At 35.2% G+C, this 23,439-nt stretch overlaps 1 protein-coding gene across 4 annotated transcripts in view; it reads right to left on the minus strand.

Moving 5' to 3' along the window:
* Positions 1-20,215, minus strand: part of LOC107226307 (serine/threonine-protein kinase MARK2) — a 63,588-nt gene extending 43,373 nt beyond the window's left edge. The window contains exons 1-2 of one of the 4 annotated variants that reach the window (XM_046741882.1): positions 19,871-20,215; positions 17,389-18,228 (exon numbers count right to left, since the gene is read on the minus strand). In XM_046741882.1, the coding sequence (XP_046597838.1) occupies positions 17,389-17,847 (459 nt within the window). In that variant the 5' untranslated portion in view covers positions 17,848-18,228; positions 19,871-20,215. Of the gene's footprint in view, positions 1-17,388; positions 18,267-19,870 lie in introns of those variants that run through there. The other 3 variants (XM_046741881.1, XM_046741883.1, XM_046741880.1) reach the window with 3 other exon arrangements.
* Positions 20,216-23,439: the final 3,224 nt, after the last annotated feature.

Raw genomic sequence — 23,439 nt, forward strand, 5'->3', positions numbered from 1 at the left:
TACGTCAATCGGCAAACGAATCGAAATCGTCGATTAATCGATTTATTGGTAAAACGAATGATCGTAGCTGCCGATTAATCGATTAATCGCACAGCTCTAGACCCGTCATACCCGAGTGCACGGACATATCGTCCGGAATGAGCATAGACTGCAATGCAAAGAGATGTTGGCTTGGGCTAGTCGGATATCGAATGTGTCGGTAGAAAAATGAAAGTTTTTTGTGAAGCGGAACGCCATCCACGAGTAGTCGTCGTTACGTACTATATGCGGTGTACACCGTTATCGCTTGGCGGGTGTGGGTGGTTGGTTATAAGTGATTTTGAAAGAAGTCTCGTGGACACGGTTGGCTAGTAAACCGATCGGTATATTCAAGGTCTGAGCGCGAAATATCCCTCCGATGTAGAATATATAATATACTTCACGGACAGTGGATAGGACGATAATAATAACCAGCTGTATAATAAGCCCGAGTGTTTCGATGATGGATCAAGCTTCGACGGAATCGGTTCTCAGGTTGCCCGCATCGTGACTGACAACCAATATTCGATGGTCCGCAGCTTACCGGGTTTCATCGGTTGCTATTGACTCATCCTTGGTCATCGGTCAAACGAAAATTACGGTTAGACTCTTCTCGATAAAAGTTTCGGGTACCTGAATTATCGACCGAGTAGCGACTATTACCTACACGGGACTAAAAGTCGCGATGAAACTTCCGTAAAGCGGATGAGGAGATCCCGTTGGGAACTAAAATGGGGACGTGGCTAATTGTAAGCAATATGGCGGCGAGAAATGGGTTATCGGTAAATTCTGTTTGGTAAATTACGCGAATACGAAAGTGCGGAGAAAGCTCGGTGCAAGCTTTGAAGCTTTTGTTATTTCGCAAGGAATCGATATTACCCAAAAAAAAAAAAAAAATACGACGAAGGAAGTCTTTTAAAACTAAATATGGCCCCGTTAGAGTAACGCGTTATTTTACCAACAGATGTCGCAGCAACGTGTTTTCGTTCCAAACTTGTCTCGCAGGGTAAATGGCGACCGTTTAATGAACACGTCGAACAGCAATGTAATGAAAGTCGACGCCTCGGTACAAAAATGGCAACGATTTGTATGTTGGAAAGACTAGTGTACGGACAAAAAGCGTGACGTAATTTTCACGGGCATAAAAGGTTCGACAAGTTTGACACTCGCGTCAACAACCGTCTGCATACTTGCAGTCGCATTACAAACTGTCGATATATCACGAATTTTTTATCTCTGTCGTATCGCCAAAAATTGGATAACGCGGAACGAGATTTTTTTCGCCATACTGCGTGTTTTTATTATTACATCTCCAAGTTGCATCTTATCTGAATTTAAAGAAAGTTAAAGAAAAAAGGTAACATATTTTTGAGCTACTGTCTGTTGCAGGACAGTAGAATGTAAACACCTATGTTATATCCACAGTTTTGTATTCGCATGATGCGAAAAATTTATCTCAAATATATAAAGACTCCATCTGAAATACAGAGCGAAAACTAAAGTCGGATAAGTAACATGTTGTTTTGAAAGAAATCAGTCGATCTTAATGAGAATACGATGATCGGACGGAGTAGTTGGAAATCGATTTCGTCTAATCGATCAGTGATCACGTCAACTGTTCATCAACTGTGCTCCACAGCAAAAAAAAAAGATAAAAAGGGGTAAAAAAAAAAAAAAATGATCGAGAAGTGAACTGTTTTATCGATTTTGTTATCTGTCGATAAAATCGGATGATAAAATCACAGAAATTTAAGTACAATCTCAGAGAAAAAAAAAAAACACAGTATAACTTTTTGTAAATTTTTTTATAAACGAAAAGGAAAATCCAATTCAATATCAAACGAATACCTGCAGTATCTATAGGGTATTCCGTGCCAAGTCAACCCGGGTTTGCAAAATTAATTTGAGTTATCTAAGATTTAAATAAAACGAACATATAATTGATGAACACAATTTAAAAATCTGAAATAATTCCATACCACGTATGATATATTGTCAAACGCTTTCTCTCTCTCTCTCTCCGCGGTAATTGCGGTAATAAAACATAGGAATTAACGTGCCTTTGAACAAGAGTTTAAAAATTCCACGGCATGTTACGCCCATTGATAATATAATGCAAGCAATTAATTGTAAGACGTACATATAGCATATAAATGCGTGATACCTTGACACGTTAAAATACCAAACTAACCGCCGTGCATGTATGTATATACGCCCGTATTGCAGATACCGCGTGTGATTATGATCTCGTATCATCAGTTCTCGTCGTGAAAGATTACGACAAGGTGGATCAGTAGTTGTAACCAACGGTTGACAGATGGCGACGACGGTCTAATCAAGTTCCTTATCAAGCAAATACGCACCCATGTGTACGGCATACGTTTCATATATACCCTGTGTTTATGTATTTATTACAACTTACGCGCTGTATCAGTCACCTGATTTAATACGACTAATAAAAAAGAAAGAAGTAGAATAGGAAAATAAAAAAAAAAAAAAAAACCAGTGGTTGAAACGTCGGTTCGCTCAACTTGGAAACATTCCGTTACACATTATAGACATACACGTGTTTATACACCAAGTATGTCGTATCTCAATTGCGGGAATAATTAGAAATATTATCGGTACACCGTGAAATAATATGTCACGTTGACAATGTTCGTAAACGTCGGTGATGGGAACAAAAAAAAACCCAAAACTAAAACTACGACTTATATTCCGATAGAAATGCGATAACAAAAGTCGGTAATGTAGAATTCTTTATTTTTTCTATTCAATTTTAACAATTCCTTGTCCCTAAAAAAACACGGAAACTGTATAATTGTACATAATATTGTCGAGTTATCGGTTATACGAATTTTAAACACGCTCGTCTCCTTTTACAGCAATTGTTTGTTTGTTTTTTTTTTTTTTTTTTGTTTTGCCATTTTCATTCGACGTTCAATTTCGTATGATTTTTCATCATCAATTTCATTATTTGAATATAGCTTAGTTGTGTTTGAGTAATAGCCAGAGCCGTAGCCTCATTGACTGACGCATATATTGACACTGTGATCGCATATTGCCGCTTTACAAAGAGAACAAAGAGAGAAGAAAATAGACTGAACTTCCCCCACCTCAAAATATAGGCCAACGATAATTTGTTTTTCCTTAAAACGTGTTGGTAAATTGTTACAATATAAAACGTACATACGTACACGCAAAAAGGTTGTAACGTTAAGGTGAAACAACGTGTATAAATAAGTGACATAAAAATAACAATCAATTATATATACGTATAATAATTATACGTACGAAATGAAAAGAGAATAATAAAGCGAAAACAACTGTATAACATACTTAAGGAGAGCGATTCAGACGACGACGTGACGGATGAGATATGTTGATTGTTGATTATACACTTATGTTATTACAACGGTGAAAAGGAATAGAATAAGTAAAATGCAATGAGACGAGGTAAAACGAGATAAAGAAAAAAAAAAAAAATTAAACAAATAAATTAAAACAGAAATGAAAGTGTTGTAGATACGTATAGGAAAAAGAGAGAGCGAATGAATGCCAAAACGTTCCTACACACTTTTCTCTATTCAATGATATGTTTCCACTCTGGTTAATTTTGGTAAATTTTTCTTTTCGCTGATCATCATCGTCGTCGTCATCATCATCTTCACCCTAATCACCGCAATAAAGCACGTGCGTGCGAAAAGTCATCGTGAGTTTATTACAACGTGTAAAATGATTTATCGCAGGTGTATGTACGTGCCTACGTATAATATAAATCTAAGGCTAATAGAATTATTTATGCGAGTCATATTTTACAATAGCTTTTGATGAGGTTATTTTATACGACGATACAACATATTCACACTCATTTTACACGACTACGATATTCGATGTAATATACAGACCTCACTTCGTGCGAATAATCTGCAAAATTTCCTCAAGTATGAATCATACGTTAATACACGTAAGAATTATAATTATCGATCTCGGTCTTCGTCTCGACCTCTCGTAACATACGAGACGAAATACGAACGAACCGCACATCTCGATGTAACATGTAAAACGAAAGATAAATGTCGCGAGTATATCGTTCGCTCGTTCATATTCTTTGTTCAGTTTCTGTATTTCTATTCTATTTGTTTTCATTTGAATTATATTTTTACACTTATCTCGATACGCGGTTCAGAATAAACGCGGCAGCGACATGTGCATTTTTTTTATCATTTTTTTTTTATTTTTTTATCCCATTCTTTTTCTAATCTCCGGAAGATAAGAATGAGTGGGCGAAAAAAAATTAAGTAAATATAGGTAACGCGGTTAACTTTGTTTCCATCTTGCGCGTGTATGTGAGTCTGTCTTCTTGCCAGCGCTTGTTTTTCAATTCCATTCCACTGACATTCCAACAACTATTCGTGCAAGCTTTTCTGTGAAATTCGTCACACATGCTTGAAAATTTGCAACACAGATATATATATATGGGTAGTTACAGGCGAACCCAACCAACATCTGAACCTCGCCATTTTTGATTTACTTAATAAAAAGTAACGTCTGCAAATTGCCCCAACTCTGAAATAGTATCCTGATTTTTTTATTCAACCGTTTGATTTTTAAAAGGACCTTCCTTAAAATTCTCTAAAACTCTTAGAAGCCGAATTTTCTTTTCAAAACATTTCAAGACCGGGTCCATTGAAGGGAGGATGTTTTTTTTTGTCCCCCCCCCCCCCCCCCCGCTGGGGATTTCTAAGCGCGCATGCGCCAACAACCGAGAGCAAATGTATCTAACCTCAAAAATTTTGACAATTGTCGGTGGCGGTTGTGGTCGATTCGCGACGGTAAAAATTTTTGAGTTTAGAGACAGTTGGTCACCCTGGCAAACAGTCGATCTCGGATTACAGCGCGTACGCAAATTACATTTTAGCAGACGACAGTTCGTGCAGTCGTTACGAATTCGCTCTCTATGTACGCGTGCTGTATCACAAGTGGTTGAAAAAAAGAAAAGAAAAAAAAAAACTTACACAGATGCGATAATAGTTTTTAATTGCCGCAAACTTGGTGTAAACACAGAGGTAAAAGAGACTAGAAAGAAGAACGCAAACGATCGTATCAGATTGATTTCTTTACACTGAAGTGAAAGTCTATGCTTATACGCGATTGAGAAGAGAGTCAAACTACATAATTCTAGGCATGAGAGTAAAAAAAAAGAAAAAAAAAAAAAAACCCTCAATTTTATCGTTTATAACAATAATTAAAAGTGCGAGTAACATTCGATTTTATTTCCATTTGTAAATAATTATTGTCCAGCGATTAAAATCGTAATTATTAGAATGGAGAGGGAAAACGTCGTAAAATGAGAAAAAAAAAAACAAAAAAGAGAGAGAGAGAAGGTAAAAGAGGATTCTACTTATCTCCTTTGATTTCTCTACTACATTTCCCCCAGCTCCCTAGGGATTTTACGATGAGTTTGACAATCAAGATGCAGAGTAAACTGTGTGTTATATCCGATTATAATTAAAAGCACACGTGCGTCAAGACTTGCCTTAAAAATCTCCCCGTAACGAACACACCATGCATGTTTATATGTATGCGGACAAATATTATACCGGTAGATAATACAGGCGCCTGTTCGAATCTGCGCAGCCGAACCCCAAAGTAAAGAATCTCACATTTTCCCTGCACGTTTATTCCTGCTCATACGTGTGTGTATTTGCGAAACGCTTTCCGGTGAATTACGAACGCGGAAAGTATACAAAACGGCGATCAGATAAAGAAGCGTCGAGATTGCGGTTTGCACAGTTTCTTGAACGTTTCAAACGTAATTCATTTAAGCATACAGATACGTGTACATTGATCGTACATAAATAAATCCGTACGTATAATATATAGGTGTTAAAAGTTTGTAATAATGTCGATGTTACAACAATCCAAATCGTAATTAACAAGGCGAAATTTCGACTACTCAAAGTTTACGGAAAGAGAAAACAAAGAGAAAAAAAAAAAACGTAGCAAATATCAATGCAAATATTTTTGTTTCATTGTCGGTACTGTCATTCGTTGATTAATTTTTTTCTTTTTATATCGTTTTATTTCGGTCGCAATTTCACAAAATTTCGATAATTGAACTGATTGAATTTTATTTCCAAATTGTATACAGGGAATTCCATAAAGACCAAAAAAACGTCGGAATCTCGCCATTTTTTGATTTTCATCAAAAAATTTCCTGCAATTGTCGCAACTCTGAAACAGTATCCTGAATTTTTTTTAACACTTTTTTTTTTAACACTCGACTGGTTAATTATTTATAAATATTACGAGCAATTTTGTAAAAGGAGAAAAAAAATTCAAAACCTCCATCTTTCACCCAAAACATTTCTAGACCGGTTTCATTTTGCAACGTCGACATTTATATTTTCTTTATTTATCTCGTGTATACGATTATTGCACGAATTGTTAATTTCTTCCTAACTATAAATCTCGAGATAATTGAAAGAAAGAAATCAACGTTAATAGTCGCTGCACGCTCTGTTAAATAAATACTCATTATAATCATCATTACAGTCGCTATATTACAAAGTCAATTTTCGTTCGTGTATTTAATGTAAAGTTAACGTCCAAAATTTTACTCGAATTCCCTCGCGGTGTTGAAAAACAAATACAATTATTATTGAATTAGCATGAAAACTCATTAGAATTCATTTGAATTGTATGAACAGTGATTCGCGTTGGTATAATTTTGAAAATTTTCTTCAATGTTTCTACAATTTTTACTCTCTCTCGCTCTCTCTCTCTTTGTTACCATTCGCGCGAATTAGATATTTTCCCAACAACACGCGATAATAATCATCAAGTAATTTACCAAAAATTTCAAAGTTTCCGATAAAAAATTCACTGCTGTCAAATTGTTTTCTGATTGGTTAATGTGTCTGCTGTTTGCACGTTTTGCAAATTCTTTGCAATTCTTCTAATTTAAAATTTTACCAAACACACACACACACACACATACTATATATATAAAATTGTGACACAAAAATAATCATGATCGTCGCGACGATAATCGTTATCATCGATCGATCATTATAATTTTACCGAGAGTTCATCGCGATAATATTATGTTATTTATCAATTCTTTTATATAAGAACTAACTTCCTCTACGATCGTGTGATTTATCATCACATTTCTGTTTATGTTTATTATCCACTACTTTACTGATTATTATTCTTATCATATCTACCATCAGCATACACACATTTTCATCTACTTCGCATCGTTATACAATAATATCCTGTAAAGGTATAAATTTTCATTCAACAATCACCGATTTCACAAAATAATATAATACTTGAATACAAAAAATAAATTTTAACATATCTAATCCATCTTTTACGTAACGCATTAAATATATACTTGTAATAAAATCGAAGCAAAGTAAATACGAGTCGTGTCTGCGGAATGCAAAAGACTTATGTAAAAATAATGCAGTTTCTTTTCTTTTTTTTTTTTTTTTTAATTTTTTATACTTGTACGTATAAATTACACGCATTGCGTTGCATGGCTGATGACGTCACGGATACTCGACGCGCGGATTTGATTGGTAAATTCCGCTCTCTGACCTCCAATGGCGCAAACGAACGTGGGCGTATCTGTGTGCGTGTTTCGAATGATAAGAGAATTACGATACTTCTATAGTTCAGCGGTAAAGTTCCATCCGATATATTAAACAGATATCCAATCGTCATAAGTTGGATTATATACTATTTGCAACGAAAGACTTGAACGGACACCTTCGAAAATAATACCGTGTCATCGATAACCGACAAACCAACAGACTCAATTACCGCGGCGGATTTTTTTATTGTCTATTCCTGCAATCATTTTTATTATTTATTTTTTATTTTTACGACTACTGGCACGCGTAAAATACATATATTTATTATTCGCTGATTCGTCAGCGCAAGTAAGATTTATTTAGGGACAGTGGAAAACCAGTTGGAAGCCTGAATACGGTTGAATACGTATCGAAGAAAATAGGGGGAAAAAAAAATAACGTAATTGTAACATTGTAGCAGAAATTCGTAAAAATCTAAGAATGAAAGAAATGATGCAAGTTTGAGAGAAAAAGAGACGCGTAATTTTTCGAAAGCTCCGACACTCCGCTCTTTCTCTTTTTTCAGCAATCTAATTTTATAAAAGTGATAACACAGGGAAAACAATGATAATAGTTTGTCCCATGTATTATTAATAATAATAATAAAAAAAAAAAAAAAACAAAAAAAAAACTCCGCTACACGAAGGGGGGAAAGAATTTCTCTTCCCTCGAGAATGTATACGATTGATGTGCATGGTATGTAAACGGGATTGTATATACATACATGGTACATGTAATACACATGCAATGTAAGTGCCTAATAGAGTTATAAAGAGCGTTACGATTGTCCCATTTATGCGATCAGTTTGCCTGCCTCGTATTATTCTTAGTGATATTATACAAGTCTACATATATATACGTACATATACATACATCAAGTAAAACACAATCAATTATACATGTGATAATGACGATGATGGTTGGCATCGAACATATTTTTTATGTTTTTTTTTTTTCCTCTCTCTTTCGTCTTCTTCTTCACCATTGATATGTGAAACACGTGATTCCGTATCAAGGTTAATTGTGTATGATATAAATAAACGAACAAACGTAATATATGTGGTCTTAGGTCAAAAGATATTTTGCGAGAAAAACTAACGCAGGATGATTGTGATCATCGATCTGACGATGAGACGTATCAACGGTTTTTACTACTTTTTTTTTTCTTTTTTCTTTTTTAATATTTTTCACAAATTTTACACGGTGCTCGAGACGTCGAATTACCAATTATTAAGATTGTTCAAAAAAAGAAAGAAAAAAAAAAGAACCATATTTTTCGTCACTTGAAGTATAAAATGAAAAAATTCAAGTAAAGTGACAAAAAAATAAATAAACATATGTAACATACATATGGAATCGGAAGCGTTGTCAAGATTGCTTGTCATCTGTATTTGGACTCTTTCGACGACGATAATTTCAAGTCCCAATATGCGTAAGCTGACCAACGAACCAACCAACTTGTACGAATGTTGTACATACGTACCGTCTAATAATAAACATGAATCAAAGTGGAATTTATTTGAGAGGGTGACGATCGAATGAACGTTAATGACGATCTGTTTATACAGCCCACTGCAGCAGCATACAACGGTTATTGTATTTATTATTATTATTACAATGTATTACCGACCGACCGACACGATTCGCGACGAGGATAAAAAAAAGATGACGAAGGTATCTTCCAAGTAAATTTTATAACGATCATGGTATCGATATTGTTTGAAACGATGATCGTAATATCCAAAATAACACTAAAATCACGAATGTTTAAATAAAATTTTTACACTTTATTAATATACCCGATATAACCATTGATAATAATGAGAAATCATTTGGAATTTCAGAGAAATTTATCATCATTTCTAATCTGAAAAAATTATATCAAATTCTCTGAAATCACTTTTGTCAAAGTGAAACTTATTTATTTGTCAAAAGTAATCTCCGTCTCGTCAATAATCATCGCTCCGTAAAGTCCGAGTAATCTTAAGAAACGTTAGTAATCGCGATGTAACTATTTTTTTTTTTTTTTTTTATAATCAAGACAAAAAAATTTATCCGAAAATGAAAAAAACTGCAAATATTCCTCGTATCGCGTAATTTTTCGTTCTTTGTTCTTATATTTTCTTTTTTTTCTTTTTTTCTACAATCAAGAATTTCGGTCTCGAATTAAAGAGAACGAGGCCCTCCCTCCCCCCCCCGCCGATTATTTATACCTTATTTGCACGCTTTTGGCATTTTTCATTCTCTTATCGTTATTTCTTCATGCTTGCAGTGAGGATTGTTGCGGCAATCATTTTGCGGGAGCCTCCTTGTCAGTTTAATAAACACTGATTCCCTCATACAATGACGACGATCAACAACCAAGACTTTAAGAATTGACCTCTTGATATAAAAATAAATTCTTCGATTTATCTATTGCAATGCGTGCCCGGGATAGCGATATTATTATTATTATTATTATTATTATTATTATTGTTATTGTTGTTATTATCGTCATTATTAATAATAATATTTATACGTACATCAGATATTACGTTTGCATTCAGTAGCGTCAATGATTGTTTATACATATATATAATATATATGTTTATCTTGTAAAATTTAGAATGTAGTACCGTACGTTACATTTTATACAATGTTATAATTTGACTAAGCGATAAAAGTCGAATAAATAAATATGTGTATATGATGTATGAATTAATAAATTTTCTAAACTATTGTACAGCATGTATTGTCAAATAAAATAATATAATGACAATCGAGTGACGAAATTGGTAACTAGTTTTATTTCGTTGTTTTATTCTTTATGAACTTCGTGGTTTTTCTCCTCTCCCCCCCCCCCCCCCCCCCCCGCCATTCACAATTACGTACGCAATGATTCTAAGAAAAGCAAAAATTTATGAATTATACCTACTCGCAGTTAATTCGACAAAAATTTGACACGTGTGAATCAATGAAAAATACAGGGAATAAGAAAACGTGTAAGCATAAATCTGATGTACACGGGTGTACGATATAAATCAAAGAGTGTCGTTTGATGTTAATTTTATTTTTAAACACAAAGATTGCGAACATTAAAACGATGCAATGTGCGTCGAACGTCTTGAAAGGGAAAAAGAAAAAGATAATTCGTTCCTCTCTTTATCGCGGGAAATAATTACATTTGCAACATAAATCATTTCGCATGCCTGCTGCACCTAAAAATTTTACTCGTCGTTTCTCCTCCTCGGTATCATAAGAAAAAAAAAAAAAAAAAAAATTCAAATTTTCATTTGATAATTTTTACACATCTTTCACATACCATAAACCGCGGATTTTACAACGATTACAAGATCGTTGACAAATAATCGTGTTTGTTCGTTAAAATTTTATTTTTGTAAAATATCGCGTGTCTAAAAGAATAAACCCTTTTTTTTTTTTTTTTGCGATTACGACCTTGTGCCATTTTAGACAGACACGCGATATAATAAACAACGTTAAACAAACCTTTTTCGCATCGATTCATCCGTAATCGTTGCTGCAAATATTCAATCATACTATCGGAAACTACGGATTATTATTGCCGTTGTTATTATTATTATTACACTGTCATATCCTGAAAACATGGTGACGCGGATTGAAAGATATTACAGCGTTGTTACTCACTCTCCCCGAAAGTTTAAAAAATTTTCATACGTACACCTCATCGTACAGATTCGGCTTTCGAAGTCATTCTATACACGTAACTCACACAACCATCAACTGTTTGTATAATATGCACGCGTTATTATACACTGTGTATTTTAAGTAACGAAAAAGAAACTACAGTTTCAAAAAAATACAAGATATATGAAATACTGTACACGAATAACACAATAACCATATTTCTCTATTATAATACAAAATTGTAATTACTTTTGTTACGTTTGAAGAGAAAACAAAAAATTTACTTATTTATTGTCGTTATTATTATTATTATTATTATTATTATTATTATTATTATTCATTCTAAAATTACACCTGAAATTCGTTACGGTTTAAAAATCTCTAAATGTTACAAATAATATGTGTATAAAATAAAATTGCAATTATCGAATAAGAGTAATTTCAAAACGATCATACAGTTTGGATTATTTTCTTATTTTTGATTTTGGTGAACTTTGTTGTATACCTCGAAATGATTGATTTTTACTTCATGTGTAAAAAAAAAACAACAAAATCTCGCCAATTATTTCGCGATATTTTGCGCATATATACATAAATATATATGTCACTTAATAAATACATAAACGTATATAGAAACGTGTAGATAAATTAAACGGCATAATTGCGTATATTTTTATCCCTATAACGAATGACAACATATTACGTAGGTATGTAATAACCACATCACGATATTATACAGCCGGGAAACGAAGCATAAATGCAAAAGATTGTTTCGCAAAACCTATCTGCAACAACGTGGGTGCCTTTTATAACAAGTTTCCATTTTTGTACCAACAAGTTTCTGCTATATCTCGCCGCAATTTATGCGTACAAAGTTTATACGGTGTAGACGTATGGATATTACATATAAAGAAGAAGAAGAAGAAGAAGAAGAAGAAGAAGAAGAAGAAGAAGAAGAAGAAGAAGAAGAAGAAGAAGAAGAAGAACGGTATAAAGATTATTAAAACGTACGAGTATATTTAAGGATTAATCGGCTGGTCGGTACGATCGTCTGCTGCAGTATCAAAAGTCGATAATAAAGATTGGAGGATAGAATTAAAAAAAAACAAAAACCTATTCATTTACAAGTTTTACAATTCTTAATTCAGAATTGAAAGTTTGAAAAATTCGTAAATGAACAAAGATTCGAGCATAGCGTAGAAGGAAGATGTATAAAAAAAAAAATAAATAAATAAATGAATTAATAGTTATATAAACAAATAAAAAGTAATCTAACTATCGTCGATTACAGCAGTGAAGGAAGGTAAGAAAGAAATCGTTAATGCAAGTTACCGTGAAATATCCCGTTAAACAATTATATACGAGAACACTATTAAATCCCTATAATGATACGATATTTCGATTTTCAACGACTAGTTTCTTGAAATTCTCAATATAATATTATACGAGTGTTAAATACCGTATAAACGATGCGTGGAATAATCCCACACGATACGGTCTTCGACTATTTTCAAGTATGTATAAATAAGCAGGTGTGTAAAAGAGGATAGTTTTCTTTTTCACGGGATGGTCTGGAGTGAAGAAAACAAAAAAAAAAAAATTTAAAAAGTCTCGAAAAAACCGAAATAAATTAACGATCAGTTCTATTAATTATACATTATATGAGGCAATTTTATAATGGGTGAATATTTGAGCCAGAGGGCAGGAGGTGGGCTGCTCGGTTTTATACGTGCTGCGCCTTGTTATTATTATTGTTGTCGTTGTCGTTATTGTGTTTGTACAGGAAGAAGAAGGTAGAAATTCGATATCGAATTCCTAAACGAACTCTTTCTATTAAAACGCAACGCGCCATTGCAGCAACATGGCAGCAGTAAAGAGCGCTTAACCATTGAGGAATGACAGGAAGCACCGCGTGCTTAGAAAACATAAACAACCCGCAACGCGGCTGACAGTTATGTACGTATTTTATACGTGTGTATGCACAATATACATATACATACATCTTATAAACGCGTACGCAGTAGTAAAATAATAGTACGCAGCCATCTTGTTTTACATCGCGTATAAATAGGTTGTATACATATTATTATACGTTTAATACAGTCACGTGAAAAGGATAGAGAAAGAGAAGGAAAGAAAATTGCATACGTGTATATATATGTATAAACTTGAAAATCAACCGCGCATGCGCCAAATAATTCAATATAATTGGTCGGCGAAATTTTCCCGCAGCTATATTCTTGTCCGCGACGCAGGCGGGCCAACCTACGCAAAATGTATACGTTTGAATTTTCAAAGAGCGTAAGCATTAAATTCCGATCGTTCTTTGAAGAATCAACTTTCCGACCGGATGCTCAAATGCTTCCCAAACCTTGCCGGTCGCCACCTCAATTATTTGAAATTCTAACCTCGAAAATTCGTATCGACTACATCGCCGCCAGAAACAGTTTGACGGCTGAAAACTCGGGTTGGCCAGCCTGCGCGAACAAACTCGCGCATGCGCATTTGATTTTCAATATTTAAGAGTTTATCCCGGTAATATGAAAAGAAATATATTGTAAAACTGTGATGAATATTCAAAATAACTGCACGACTTGCTGGAGAGTGTTGAAGATTTAATAATAAATTCTGTCGAACGGTTGCAGCAGCGAATATCCGTAGGAGGCTGATAGGATATTTATTAACGCGAATGGGTAATTTGTTGTTCTCCTCATTAGCTGCGGCTCGAGTCGAGACTATACATATATACACACACAATATATAGTCGTAGTTGCACACAAGGTGACATAATGGTCAGAGTATGCATAAAACAAGATAGAGAGAGAAAAGTTAACCTCGATATTATCATTATTATTATTATAGGTATTATATATCAAACGCCTTTCAAATATCTTACGCCAATCAACGCGGGACTTTTTTTTTCACGTACATAGCTTTTCAAATTTGCAAAATAATTTTTACGCCAAAGGGTTCGAAAAAATTTTGCAAAGAAAATACAAAGTATCTGTCCTTCATCCGTCAAAGCACGTTTCTTTCTCTTCGCAGGTTAGAACACAAATTTCTGTAGTTAAATAATTATCTGAAATTTTATACGCTATCGGTATAATTGAAATTCGCGTCGTATTTTTGTTTCTCTGCGTAAAACAGACTGGAACGAAGAATAGATCATAATTTAAATATTTTTAAAAACCCCTAATTTTGTAGAAGCTTGTCCATTAATAGATATGTGATACGTTACGTAATAAAAAAATTGAATAAAATAACAAATCACTCCAACGCCGTATTTTTTTGTTTTTTTTTGTTTTTTCAATCACCGTTAACAGGTCAAATTTCGCTTCACTTTACCCCGTTTTTATCGTTTTTCTCTCTCTTTTCGCAGGCGAACGGCGTTCGCTGAAGGTAATAAAACCGAACGGTCGTATATTACGCGGATGGATATGTGCGATAAATCGGATTACGCGATAATAACAGTATAAGCCTGTTGAAAACGATGGAGGAAAGATTTAGAGAAAGAGATCGATACTTCGCTCATCTCGTATCGCAGCGTTTCCATCCACCAAGTTGAAAACTATCCCGCAGAACATTTGCTGCCGTATCCAATAATTTGAGTTTCTCGTGTAATTGTGACTCTAAGCCGAACGGTGTTCTAAATAGTTATATAAAAAAAAAAAAATAATAAAAAAAAAAAAAAAATGTATCCACGTACACGCATTGCACATGAATATAATACATACAAGAGGAATTAAAAATTAGTTTCGAGGATTGATCATCGAAATATTTAAATATATATAAAAAATCGATGACCAAATAAGTAATTAAACGGTAAAAACCACGGTACTTATAAGTTTAGCCCCATTTTTAGAAGCTGTTAAGCTATGTGATATATATACACAGAGGTTTATTATACTCGCTATTTAAATCGAAGAAGAAGCGTGTATAAGAACGTTGTGATATTTTGAAAAATATGATTGCCGAAATGCATACATAGATGTTATATTACGGAGTTTTGAAAAAAAATTTTATTTCGATATAACGATCAAACAAATACATACGTGTATCGCGATGATACTTCGAGTCAAGAAACATAAGAGTGTATCTGAAGATGATAACGCTGAAACGAGCATACGTCATTCTTTGTTCTTCGTGAACTCTGTTGCATGATTTTGCAATAAAATTTTACATCGAATCAGCAATCGTCCCACTTTCGGTAAGCTCAAAGGATACGTTCAACGTACAAGAGAGTTTATACGCATATTGCAAAATCTTTGAAGCAGGCTACACGCGCGAAAAGAAATGATGAAACGATGGTATCTCACTGTTTACAGCCAGTGTGAAGACCCCCATAAGCGAGGGTATAAAAGATGAATAGATTAATGACAATGCGAATTTCGTCGAATTTAGCAAGCAAGTTCAACGTCAGAATTGACACGTCGACTGCGGATATTGGGGGAAAATAAACAAGGTGCAAAATCGTCGCTGATAAATTATTTTCACGTTCTCAGATGATTGACCAAATTGGTTGTAAATGAAAATCTTGATTTGCTGAGTCGTTACTCAGTTTTACTGTCTCACGAGTTTATCCGTTACACGGGGGGGGGAGGGGATAAAAAAAAAACGATGAAAACTAAGTTCGATAAGAGACATCGACAAGCTTTACATTGTAGACATATGTATATATCTACACTGATACCATCGATCTGAAAAATGATACGACAAAACCGACGTCTCATCTAATTCATTCAACTTTAAGAATAACTTTCAAGCAGTTGAATTTTTTAAGCTGCCTTTTCTTTTGTTTTCCTCTTTTTTTGTTTATTATTTTTTTTTTTTTTTTTCCTAAAAAAATGTACCCTTGTTATACAACATCAACGTTACGTGCGAACTTAAACTTCAGCATCTACTAGAGTTAATTACGTACTACGTACAAATGAAATACGTCGGACGAATTTTGTTTCATTTCCAATGATACATAATTTCGCACCTTTACGATTGTCTGGAATTTAGTAAAGCATAATAAACGAAATATCTGTACGCATAACTTGAAAGAGAGATTTTAAAATTGAATAAAAATAAACTTTCGACATCTGACGTTTCGTTATTGTTAACGTTACTAAACTTCAGCCTCGTTCACAGACTGGATGTCAAACTGAAGACGACGATAATGATGACATCGATTATTCAACATCATTCATTCGTGTCTATTGTCAGGCGTTGTTGTCGTTGTTGTTTGCGTACAAATATAAACTCATCTTTAAACAGTCTTTCGATGACTGTAATGTATTGTTTGTTCAATTTTGTTCATTCAACAAACGTTTTGCTCAATGATCGATTGCTGTTCTGTTTGATTAGAAAAAATCAATTATCAACTCGATGTTAATCACCCTAACCTAACCTCAACGCTTCACAATATCAACAACATTTTTATCAATCTTGGATACAAGAAAGTGCGGCGTACAGTCTTTGGACTGACTTGAAAAAAAAAAAAAAAACTGAGTTTGTTGATGCTGTTATTGCTGTGAATTAATTCCAAGTCCGCATTGCAAAGTGCTAAAAGTCCGGGTTAATTCGAAAAATATCCGCATTTTTTTTTTTTTTGTAGTTTTCCCTCATAAAACCCGGGCGAAATTGGATCTGGTACGATCACATGTTTGCGATGCGTTAATCATCGCATTCTTGTTTAGTTTTCGTCTAATATATATTCACGATATAACTACGTTCACGAGTTCACGCTCACGTTTGTAACTATAAAAGATGACAGTTAGGTACTAGAAGCCATATTACTTCAATGCCAATGATTCGTTTTAACGTTTTCTCAAATACCTATTCAATAAACACGTACACTCTAGAAAAATCACACGCTTTCCACAATTTTTCGAAAAAAAAAAAAATCGTTTGTTTTCTTTCAGACCACTTTTTTTTCGCACAAGACCCAGCGGTCTTAAATCGTCTGGGTGAAAATCGGGTCCACCCAGGGAAATTCCTCGGAGATAAAAATCGAGGATAAATATAAATGGTATGAAATCGTATTCCGCGCATAAAAATACACGATATTTATTTTCATCCAATGCGAATATCTCACCTGAACACGAAGTCTGGTTTTAGCGTAACGTCTGCTGACCGCGGTCCCGGTTCCCCTTGAACTCTGATACTGCGAGGGTGGCGGCGGTGCCGTATGATTGTTGGTAGAATTGCGTTGTTCATGGTGATGATGGTGACGATGATGTCCCCGTAGAACCACACCGTCGGCGGTATCGTTGACGTTGTTGTTGTTGTTCTTGTTAGCATTGGCATTAGTCGTTGCGGTGGTGTTTATAGGAAGATTGATATTCGAAGGTGGATCGCGATGGCTTTTCGTACGTCTCAAAAGACGTCTAACGGTATTTTTTACCGTCGCGGCGATGTGGGTACCGCCTCCACCTCCACCTCCACCTCCTCCTCCGCCGCCGCCATTTTCATTTCCCATTTTGCTATTGTATTCAGAGTTTTTTACCGGATGCTGGATAACTTGGGCCACCAATTTGTGACCCCCTGTATCCATGACGTATAAAGCAGCCACCGTGTTTGTCTATTTGTTGATCTGATTGGATTTTAATCGCTTATTTCGATATATATTTCCGTTTGCTTATTATATATTATATTATTCGATTTGTATTACTTGAAGAAATACCAACGAACTCTGTATAAACGTAGACCTATGATTATATTTCACAGATCGACTTGCTTGGTTTTTAAATTATTCTTTTGCCTTGTTTAGTTTTATTTTATCTCGTTTTACAACGTGGGTGTGGACGAATGTTTCTTATCTTCTTATTTCACCTTTTTTTTCTATTATCACTTGTAATTCTGTTTTAAAAGTTTTTTTTTCTTTCTCTCCTTTTATACAGTTCTCATTGTACAACTTCTTAGTATTCCTCGTCGTCTACTTCACATTTACATCATCATCATCATCATTATCATCTAACGTTAGAAAACTTGCATGGAGTCAAGAATCGTTGTTACATAGATGACAACGATGATGCCGATGATAATACGATTTCACTATGTTTTGTTTTAAATGCCGGCGTGAAATTTTATTTATAGAATACACGTGTCCAACCTCATGTGTACGTGTTGTATAAATAAATTGCGAAAGAGAGAGAGAGAGCCAGAGACAAAGAGAGAGATTCATCCGTCGTTGTATTCGCGTGTGCCGCTGGGAATTAATCTTTTGCGAAAAATTGATACAACTTTTCAAGGTCTCGGATTCTGCGTGAGATCGAGCCGACCAGCCCGAGATAGAGAGAGAGAGGGAGATAAAACGAGGAGACGGAGATAAACAAATGTAAACAAGAAAACAGTGGAAAACTTTAGTCTACATATATACGTAATATGATATACATGTAATGCACATACTTCAATTTTCTCCTTGAAATTTTTATAGACATTGCGTCGTGTGTGAAAGTGTGTATTTTCAAGAATTCTACAATAGAAATATCAAAAATATATATAAGAAGGAGAAGCAAACAAAAAAGGTTATATCAGAGATGTTATATCACTTAATTAAATTTATTAATTAATTGATCAGAATATTATATTGTAGCCACGATTAACACAACAAAAAAGACAAAAAAAAAAAAAAAAAAAAATCAAACGCCGTCGAGCAAAATTCATTTCTCCTTGTGCAACTGTTGATAACTAAATACAAGATAGAGAGACGCGCAAGAAAATGACAGAATGATAAAACAGAAAAAACCATTCAACCGTACAACCACGCGAGTATCTACATACATATGCATAACAACTTGAAGCATAAATAATTTATTAACCAATGCGTGCAGAGTGCGCGTAATCAGGGATTATTTTTATCGTTTTGACATACGCCGTACGACTCGTAACATCTAACAATAAGTAGCTCGAAAAATGAAAACCAACGAAAATCCATCATCTCTATCTCTACCTATTTCTCATCTTCGTTTGTTTGGCCCGAGGGACCGAAATTCTCTCGCAAGTTTCCCTTCTATACAGCGAATGAAACATGACTGACTCGTCGGCTTTTCTGTACAATCAGAATTCAAAGATATTCATGCTCAAGCAGCTCAAGTATCGCGTTTGTTTCCGTTTCTCGTCTGTTTGTCGTCCGCTTTTCTCGCTCACTTGTTTCTCCGGAATAATAAATGGGCGTCGTCTGACTGACTCGACTGAGTAATACAACTACGTATGCATAATCCCAGTCAGAACAACAACACGAATAATGGAGAGTAATAACGACGAGTCGTGTGTACACAGAACGAATTCGAGAAGAACAAGATGAGGGACCAATACACATAATAACGCCTTAACGCAGTTAGCGTAACTGAATTAGTAGCGACGATCCTATGCCGGACTGCGTGGCCCAGATATGCTAGGCTGGATTCTCTAGCTTACTTCACACCGCTGGGTGTAAATCCAACCTAAACAACCCCCGAGCGGTGCGGGAAAATACGGACAAAGAACAGTCGGCGTCTCTCTCTTTCTCACTTTGGTTTGATTTAAAAAAGAAAAATTATTTCTTTTCTTTCACCGCATCACCGGATCACACCAACCTTGGTACGTTGTATACTCTATGCTCTTAACGAGCTAAACACACACGCACCGCGCAGGTTTTTCTTTATTATCACAGCGAAGAAACGAAAAAGTTTTTATTTTACGAAGGTAAGACAGAGGCGAAAAAAAAAAAATCTTTGCGTCGAGCGTCCGTCGGGCGGTGTTGCTTAGCGCCCGATGGCTTCTCGCGGACTGAGTATGCGACTCGAGTGAAGTCAGCGACTGACTGACTGATTCACTCAATGACTGACTGACTGACTCGATGCCGGCGAGTTCTCTCGCCGATCGGAGAGAGCAGCGTCGTGCTTCGCGACCTCCTGAGCACCGACTTGCCTCGACTACTGAGGAATGAGAATCGAGGAACCTACTCTCGGTTCTTGTTCCATGCTGCCGATGCTCACGCCAGCTGGAGACGGCGGTGTGTCGGTGAGTTTCGATGTGTGAGAGTTCTTTCCGACGGTCGCGGTCGGCGGCCATAGGCGAGGAGACACTCGTTCCGCCTTCCTTCTCTAAATCCGCGTCATTCTCGCCGTTTGGTCCGACCCTAGGATGACGACGACGATGATGAGGATGATGATGACGATGATGATGATGATGATGATGATTTTATCGTGGCGGGCGAGGAGATCGAGTGGAAGAATCTTGGGGATCTTGGACCTCCGTTTACAGGGTGGCCACTAAATCTACGTCACGAAATTACCTAACTCATTTACGTTTTACAGATAAAAATCTTGTAATTTTCCCTGACCAATTCGGATAAATTGGTTATGACAATTTGAAAGAAATATATGTATCTGCCATATAATTGTTTGTTTTCTTTATTAAAGTACGAACTGTCACTTGGCTCACACTGTCCCATTTAGCCGATGAGTACAATCGCGTGTGAGGTAATATTTAGGAATATTCAAAATTTGATGAGAACCTTCCGGCGAAGGTAAAAAAAATTTATATTCCATCTAATTTATCTAAGGGTTGAAAAAATTGTGGGATGTATTTGTATGAGAGGAAAAAATATAGTAAACGATTCCCTGACTTTCCAAAAAAAAACCCTGACATTTCCCTGTTTCCTGAGCAGTGGCTACCCTGCACTTATTATTAGGGTGTTTCGAACGTGGAGCGTCACGTGACCGATTTAATAGGGTTTTCAACTAGCTGCACTGATTTTCCCCAGTTTTCAACCAATAGTAAAGGCGAAATCTTAGGGAAAATGCACTCGGTAAACACTCAGTGCAGCCAATTGAAAACGCTGCATCTCATTCTTTTGTTCACGTTTAAATCGATTTGTAATTTATCGTAAAAAATCATCGTGCTATTCGTCGGAAAGTGCGGTAAATGGTCAGCTGAAGAAATATCGTACAGATTTTTTATTTATTTACTTCACCGCGAGACACGACGCTTTGAGGTTATATTTTGCGAATTATTCGTACGGGAATTAATATCATAACTTATCATTCCTAGCTGACGATCACATTACAAAAAAAAAAAAATCGAAACTACGCGATGTTTTGTGAAAGAAGGAAATGGATTTTCAATGGGTCACGTGACAAGATGCTCAAAACACCTTAAATTATTATTACATTCCTGACCTGTGAAGATATATTTAAATATACTAGAATCGTAAAAAAAAGCTTTTACAGATATCGATGCTTGTTTTCAAATCCTCTAAAAATAGTTAAAAGAGCTGATAGATTATTCAGAAATACTATTTTTTATCAATCATTTAAGTGTCGTTAAATGTTAACTTTCCAACGCTGAACCGATATTGAATTCGATCATCAGATGGCAATACTGAACCAACCAAAAAAAAAAATCTGTTTCAGCGAATACGTAGTGAATAGTGTTTTTTTTTTTTTTTAAACAAACGAGCCGTCAAAGAGTGAAATTGAACGGACCTGCTGGGTTATTGAAGCGATTTGAAGCATCAATTTTTTCTATGCTTTCGTTTATAATTCTAATATTTTCGATTTTGGTATTTTTTGAACAGATATTTCCAGCTAACGAGTATAATAACTTTGAAAAAGTGCCTGTACTCACAATCAATGCAAAACCGTATTCGAATAAAATTAATAAAAAGGATCGATCTTTTATCAATCAACCTTCTTAAAATCGTTTCGTAATAATATAATTTACACAAACTTTTAATCCGCAATTCGTAATCGGTATTTCGGTCTTCGACGAATAGAAGAAGAGCAAATCGACGTAAAAAGCGAAATAACCGGTAATACACGCGGAATTCTCGATCGGAGATCGGGGAGGGAGAGGAGGGGGGGGTTACGCCGGAAGATGTTGACGCAAGTGTACCACAAAAATTCTGGATTTGATACCTACATTTCGGCTCATTAGAGTGTTCGATATTCACCGCGAATCTCTAAAGTTGAACATTTATATACGTATGCAATATAACCTTCTATTACACACACCGATTACGATGAGAGGAAATAATTTCATTAAAAATTCAATGAACAATGATCCAGTAATTTGTAATATATACTTTACTTGCAATATCTCGTTAATTAACAAACAAAGAAAGGAATAGAAAAAAAAAAAAAAGAAAAAAGATTAATATTCTTGGAGAGAATCTTTTCCGCCCAATTTTATCCCAACAATTTCAATTTTAAATAGTTGTGTACGTACTGCACTGTATGTTTTTTTTCTTTTTTTTTTGTTCAGAATTTTATCTGCTTCCGCCCACCAAAATGACGAACGATGCCTGTTTAAGCGTACAGCATTTGTCTATGAATTACTCACGGCGCAAGCGCACTCCGAGTGCAAATAAATGTTACCATACGTTGCATAGATAGGTGTGTATATATATATATATATATATATATATATATATATATAAAACCTAGTCTAAACCTACTTAACAAGTATGAAAGGCAAGAGCTACGTGCCGTATGATTAACTATAAATTTTTCCGGAACTTTGGACATACCCCCTCCCCCCCCCCAAAGTATCAAAGACCGCGCCGGCATTAATTGTCATTGCATCAGGCGCTGATCGGGTGATCGTAATAATTTATTTTTACACGAAGGTGTTTAAGAACAAAGAAATATAACGGGTTCGTCAAAACAGACGATCGTTGATCATGGTGACATGGACGTAATTTTCCATTGAAACTAAACTTTATTCATGCATGCCGAATGACATGACGGTGGAAAATTATCCCTGTAACGACTAACAATCAGCAGCAGCAGCAGCAGCTTTGACATTCATTCCGCACTCAATTAGACGAGTGTGCAGCAGTTTATCTCTTTGTCGACGTTTCAATTAGTTCGGTGGAAATTGTTATTTTGTTTTCTTTCTTTGCTTCCTCTTAGTATTTTCTGTTGTTTTTCTTTTCTTTTTTTTTTTCACATCGTCCTCTTCCTCACGATTCAAGTCGCGTTCTAATTGCACGTTTATTTCTCACCACGGTGTATGTAAATATAGGTTTACACATATGTTTATAGATACACACATGTGTATACGCGTTACATGCGGCTGTTAACGACAAATACTTTTTTTGTTAGTCCCGCTTCGGCGATGTTGACGGTTTTCACTGCACTTGCTCGGAAATTAACGAATT

This window comes from Neodiprion lecontei, chromosome 5, assembly GCF_021901455.1.
Source record: "Neodiprion lecontei isolate iyNeoLeco1 chromosome 5, iyNeoLeco1.1, whole genome shotgun sequence".
Classification (NCBI taxonomy): Eukaryota; Metazoa; Arthropoda; class Insecta; order Hymenoptera; family Diprionidae; genus Neodiprion; species Neodiprion lecontei.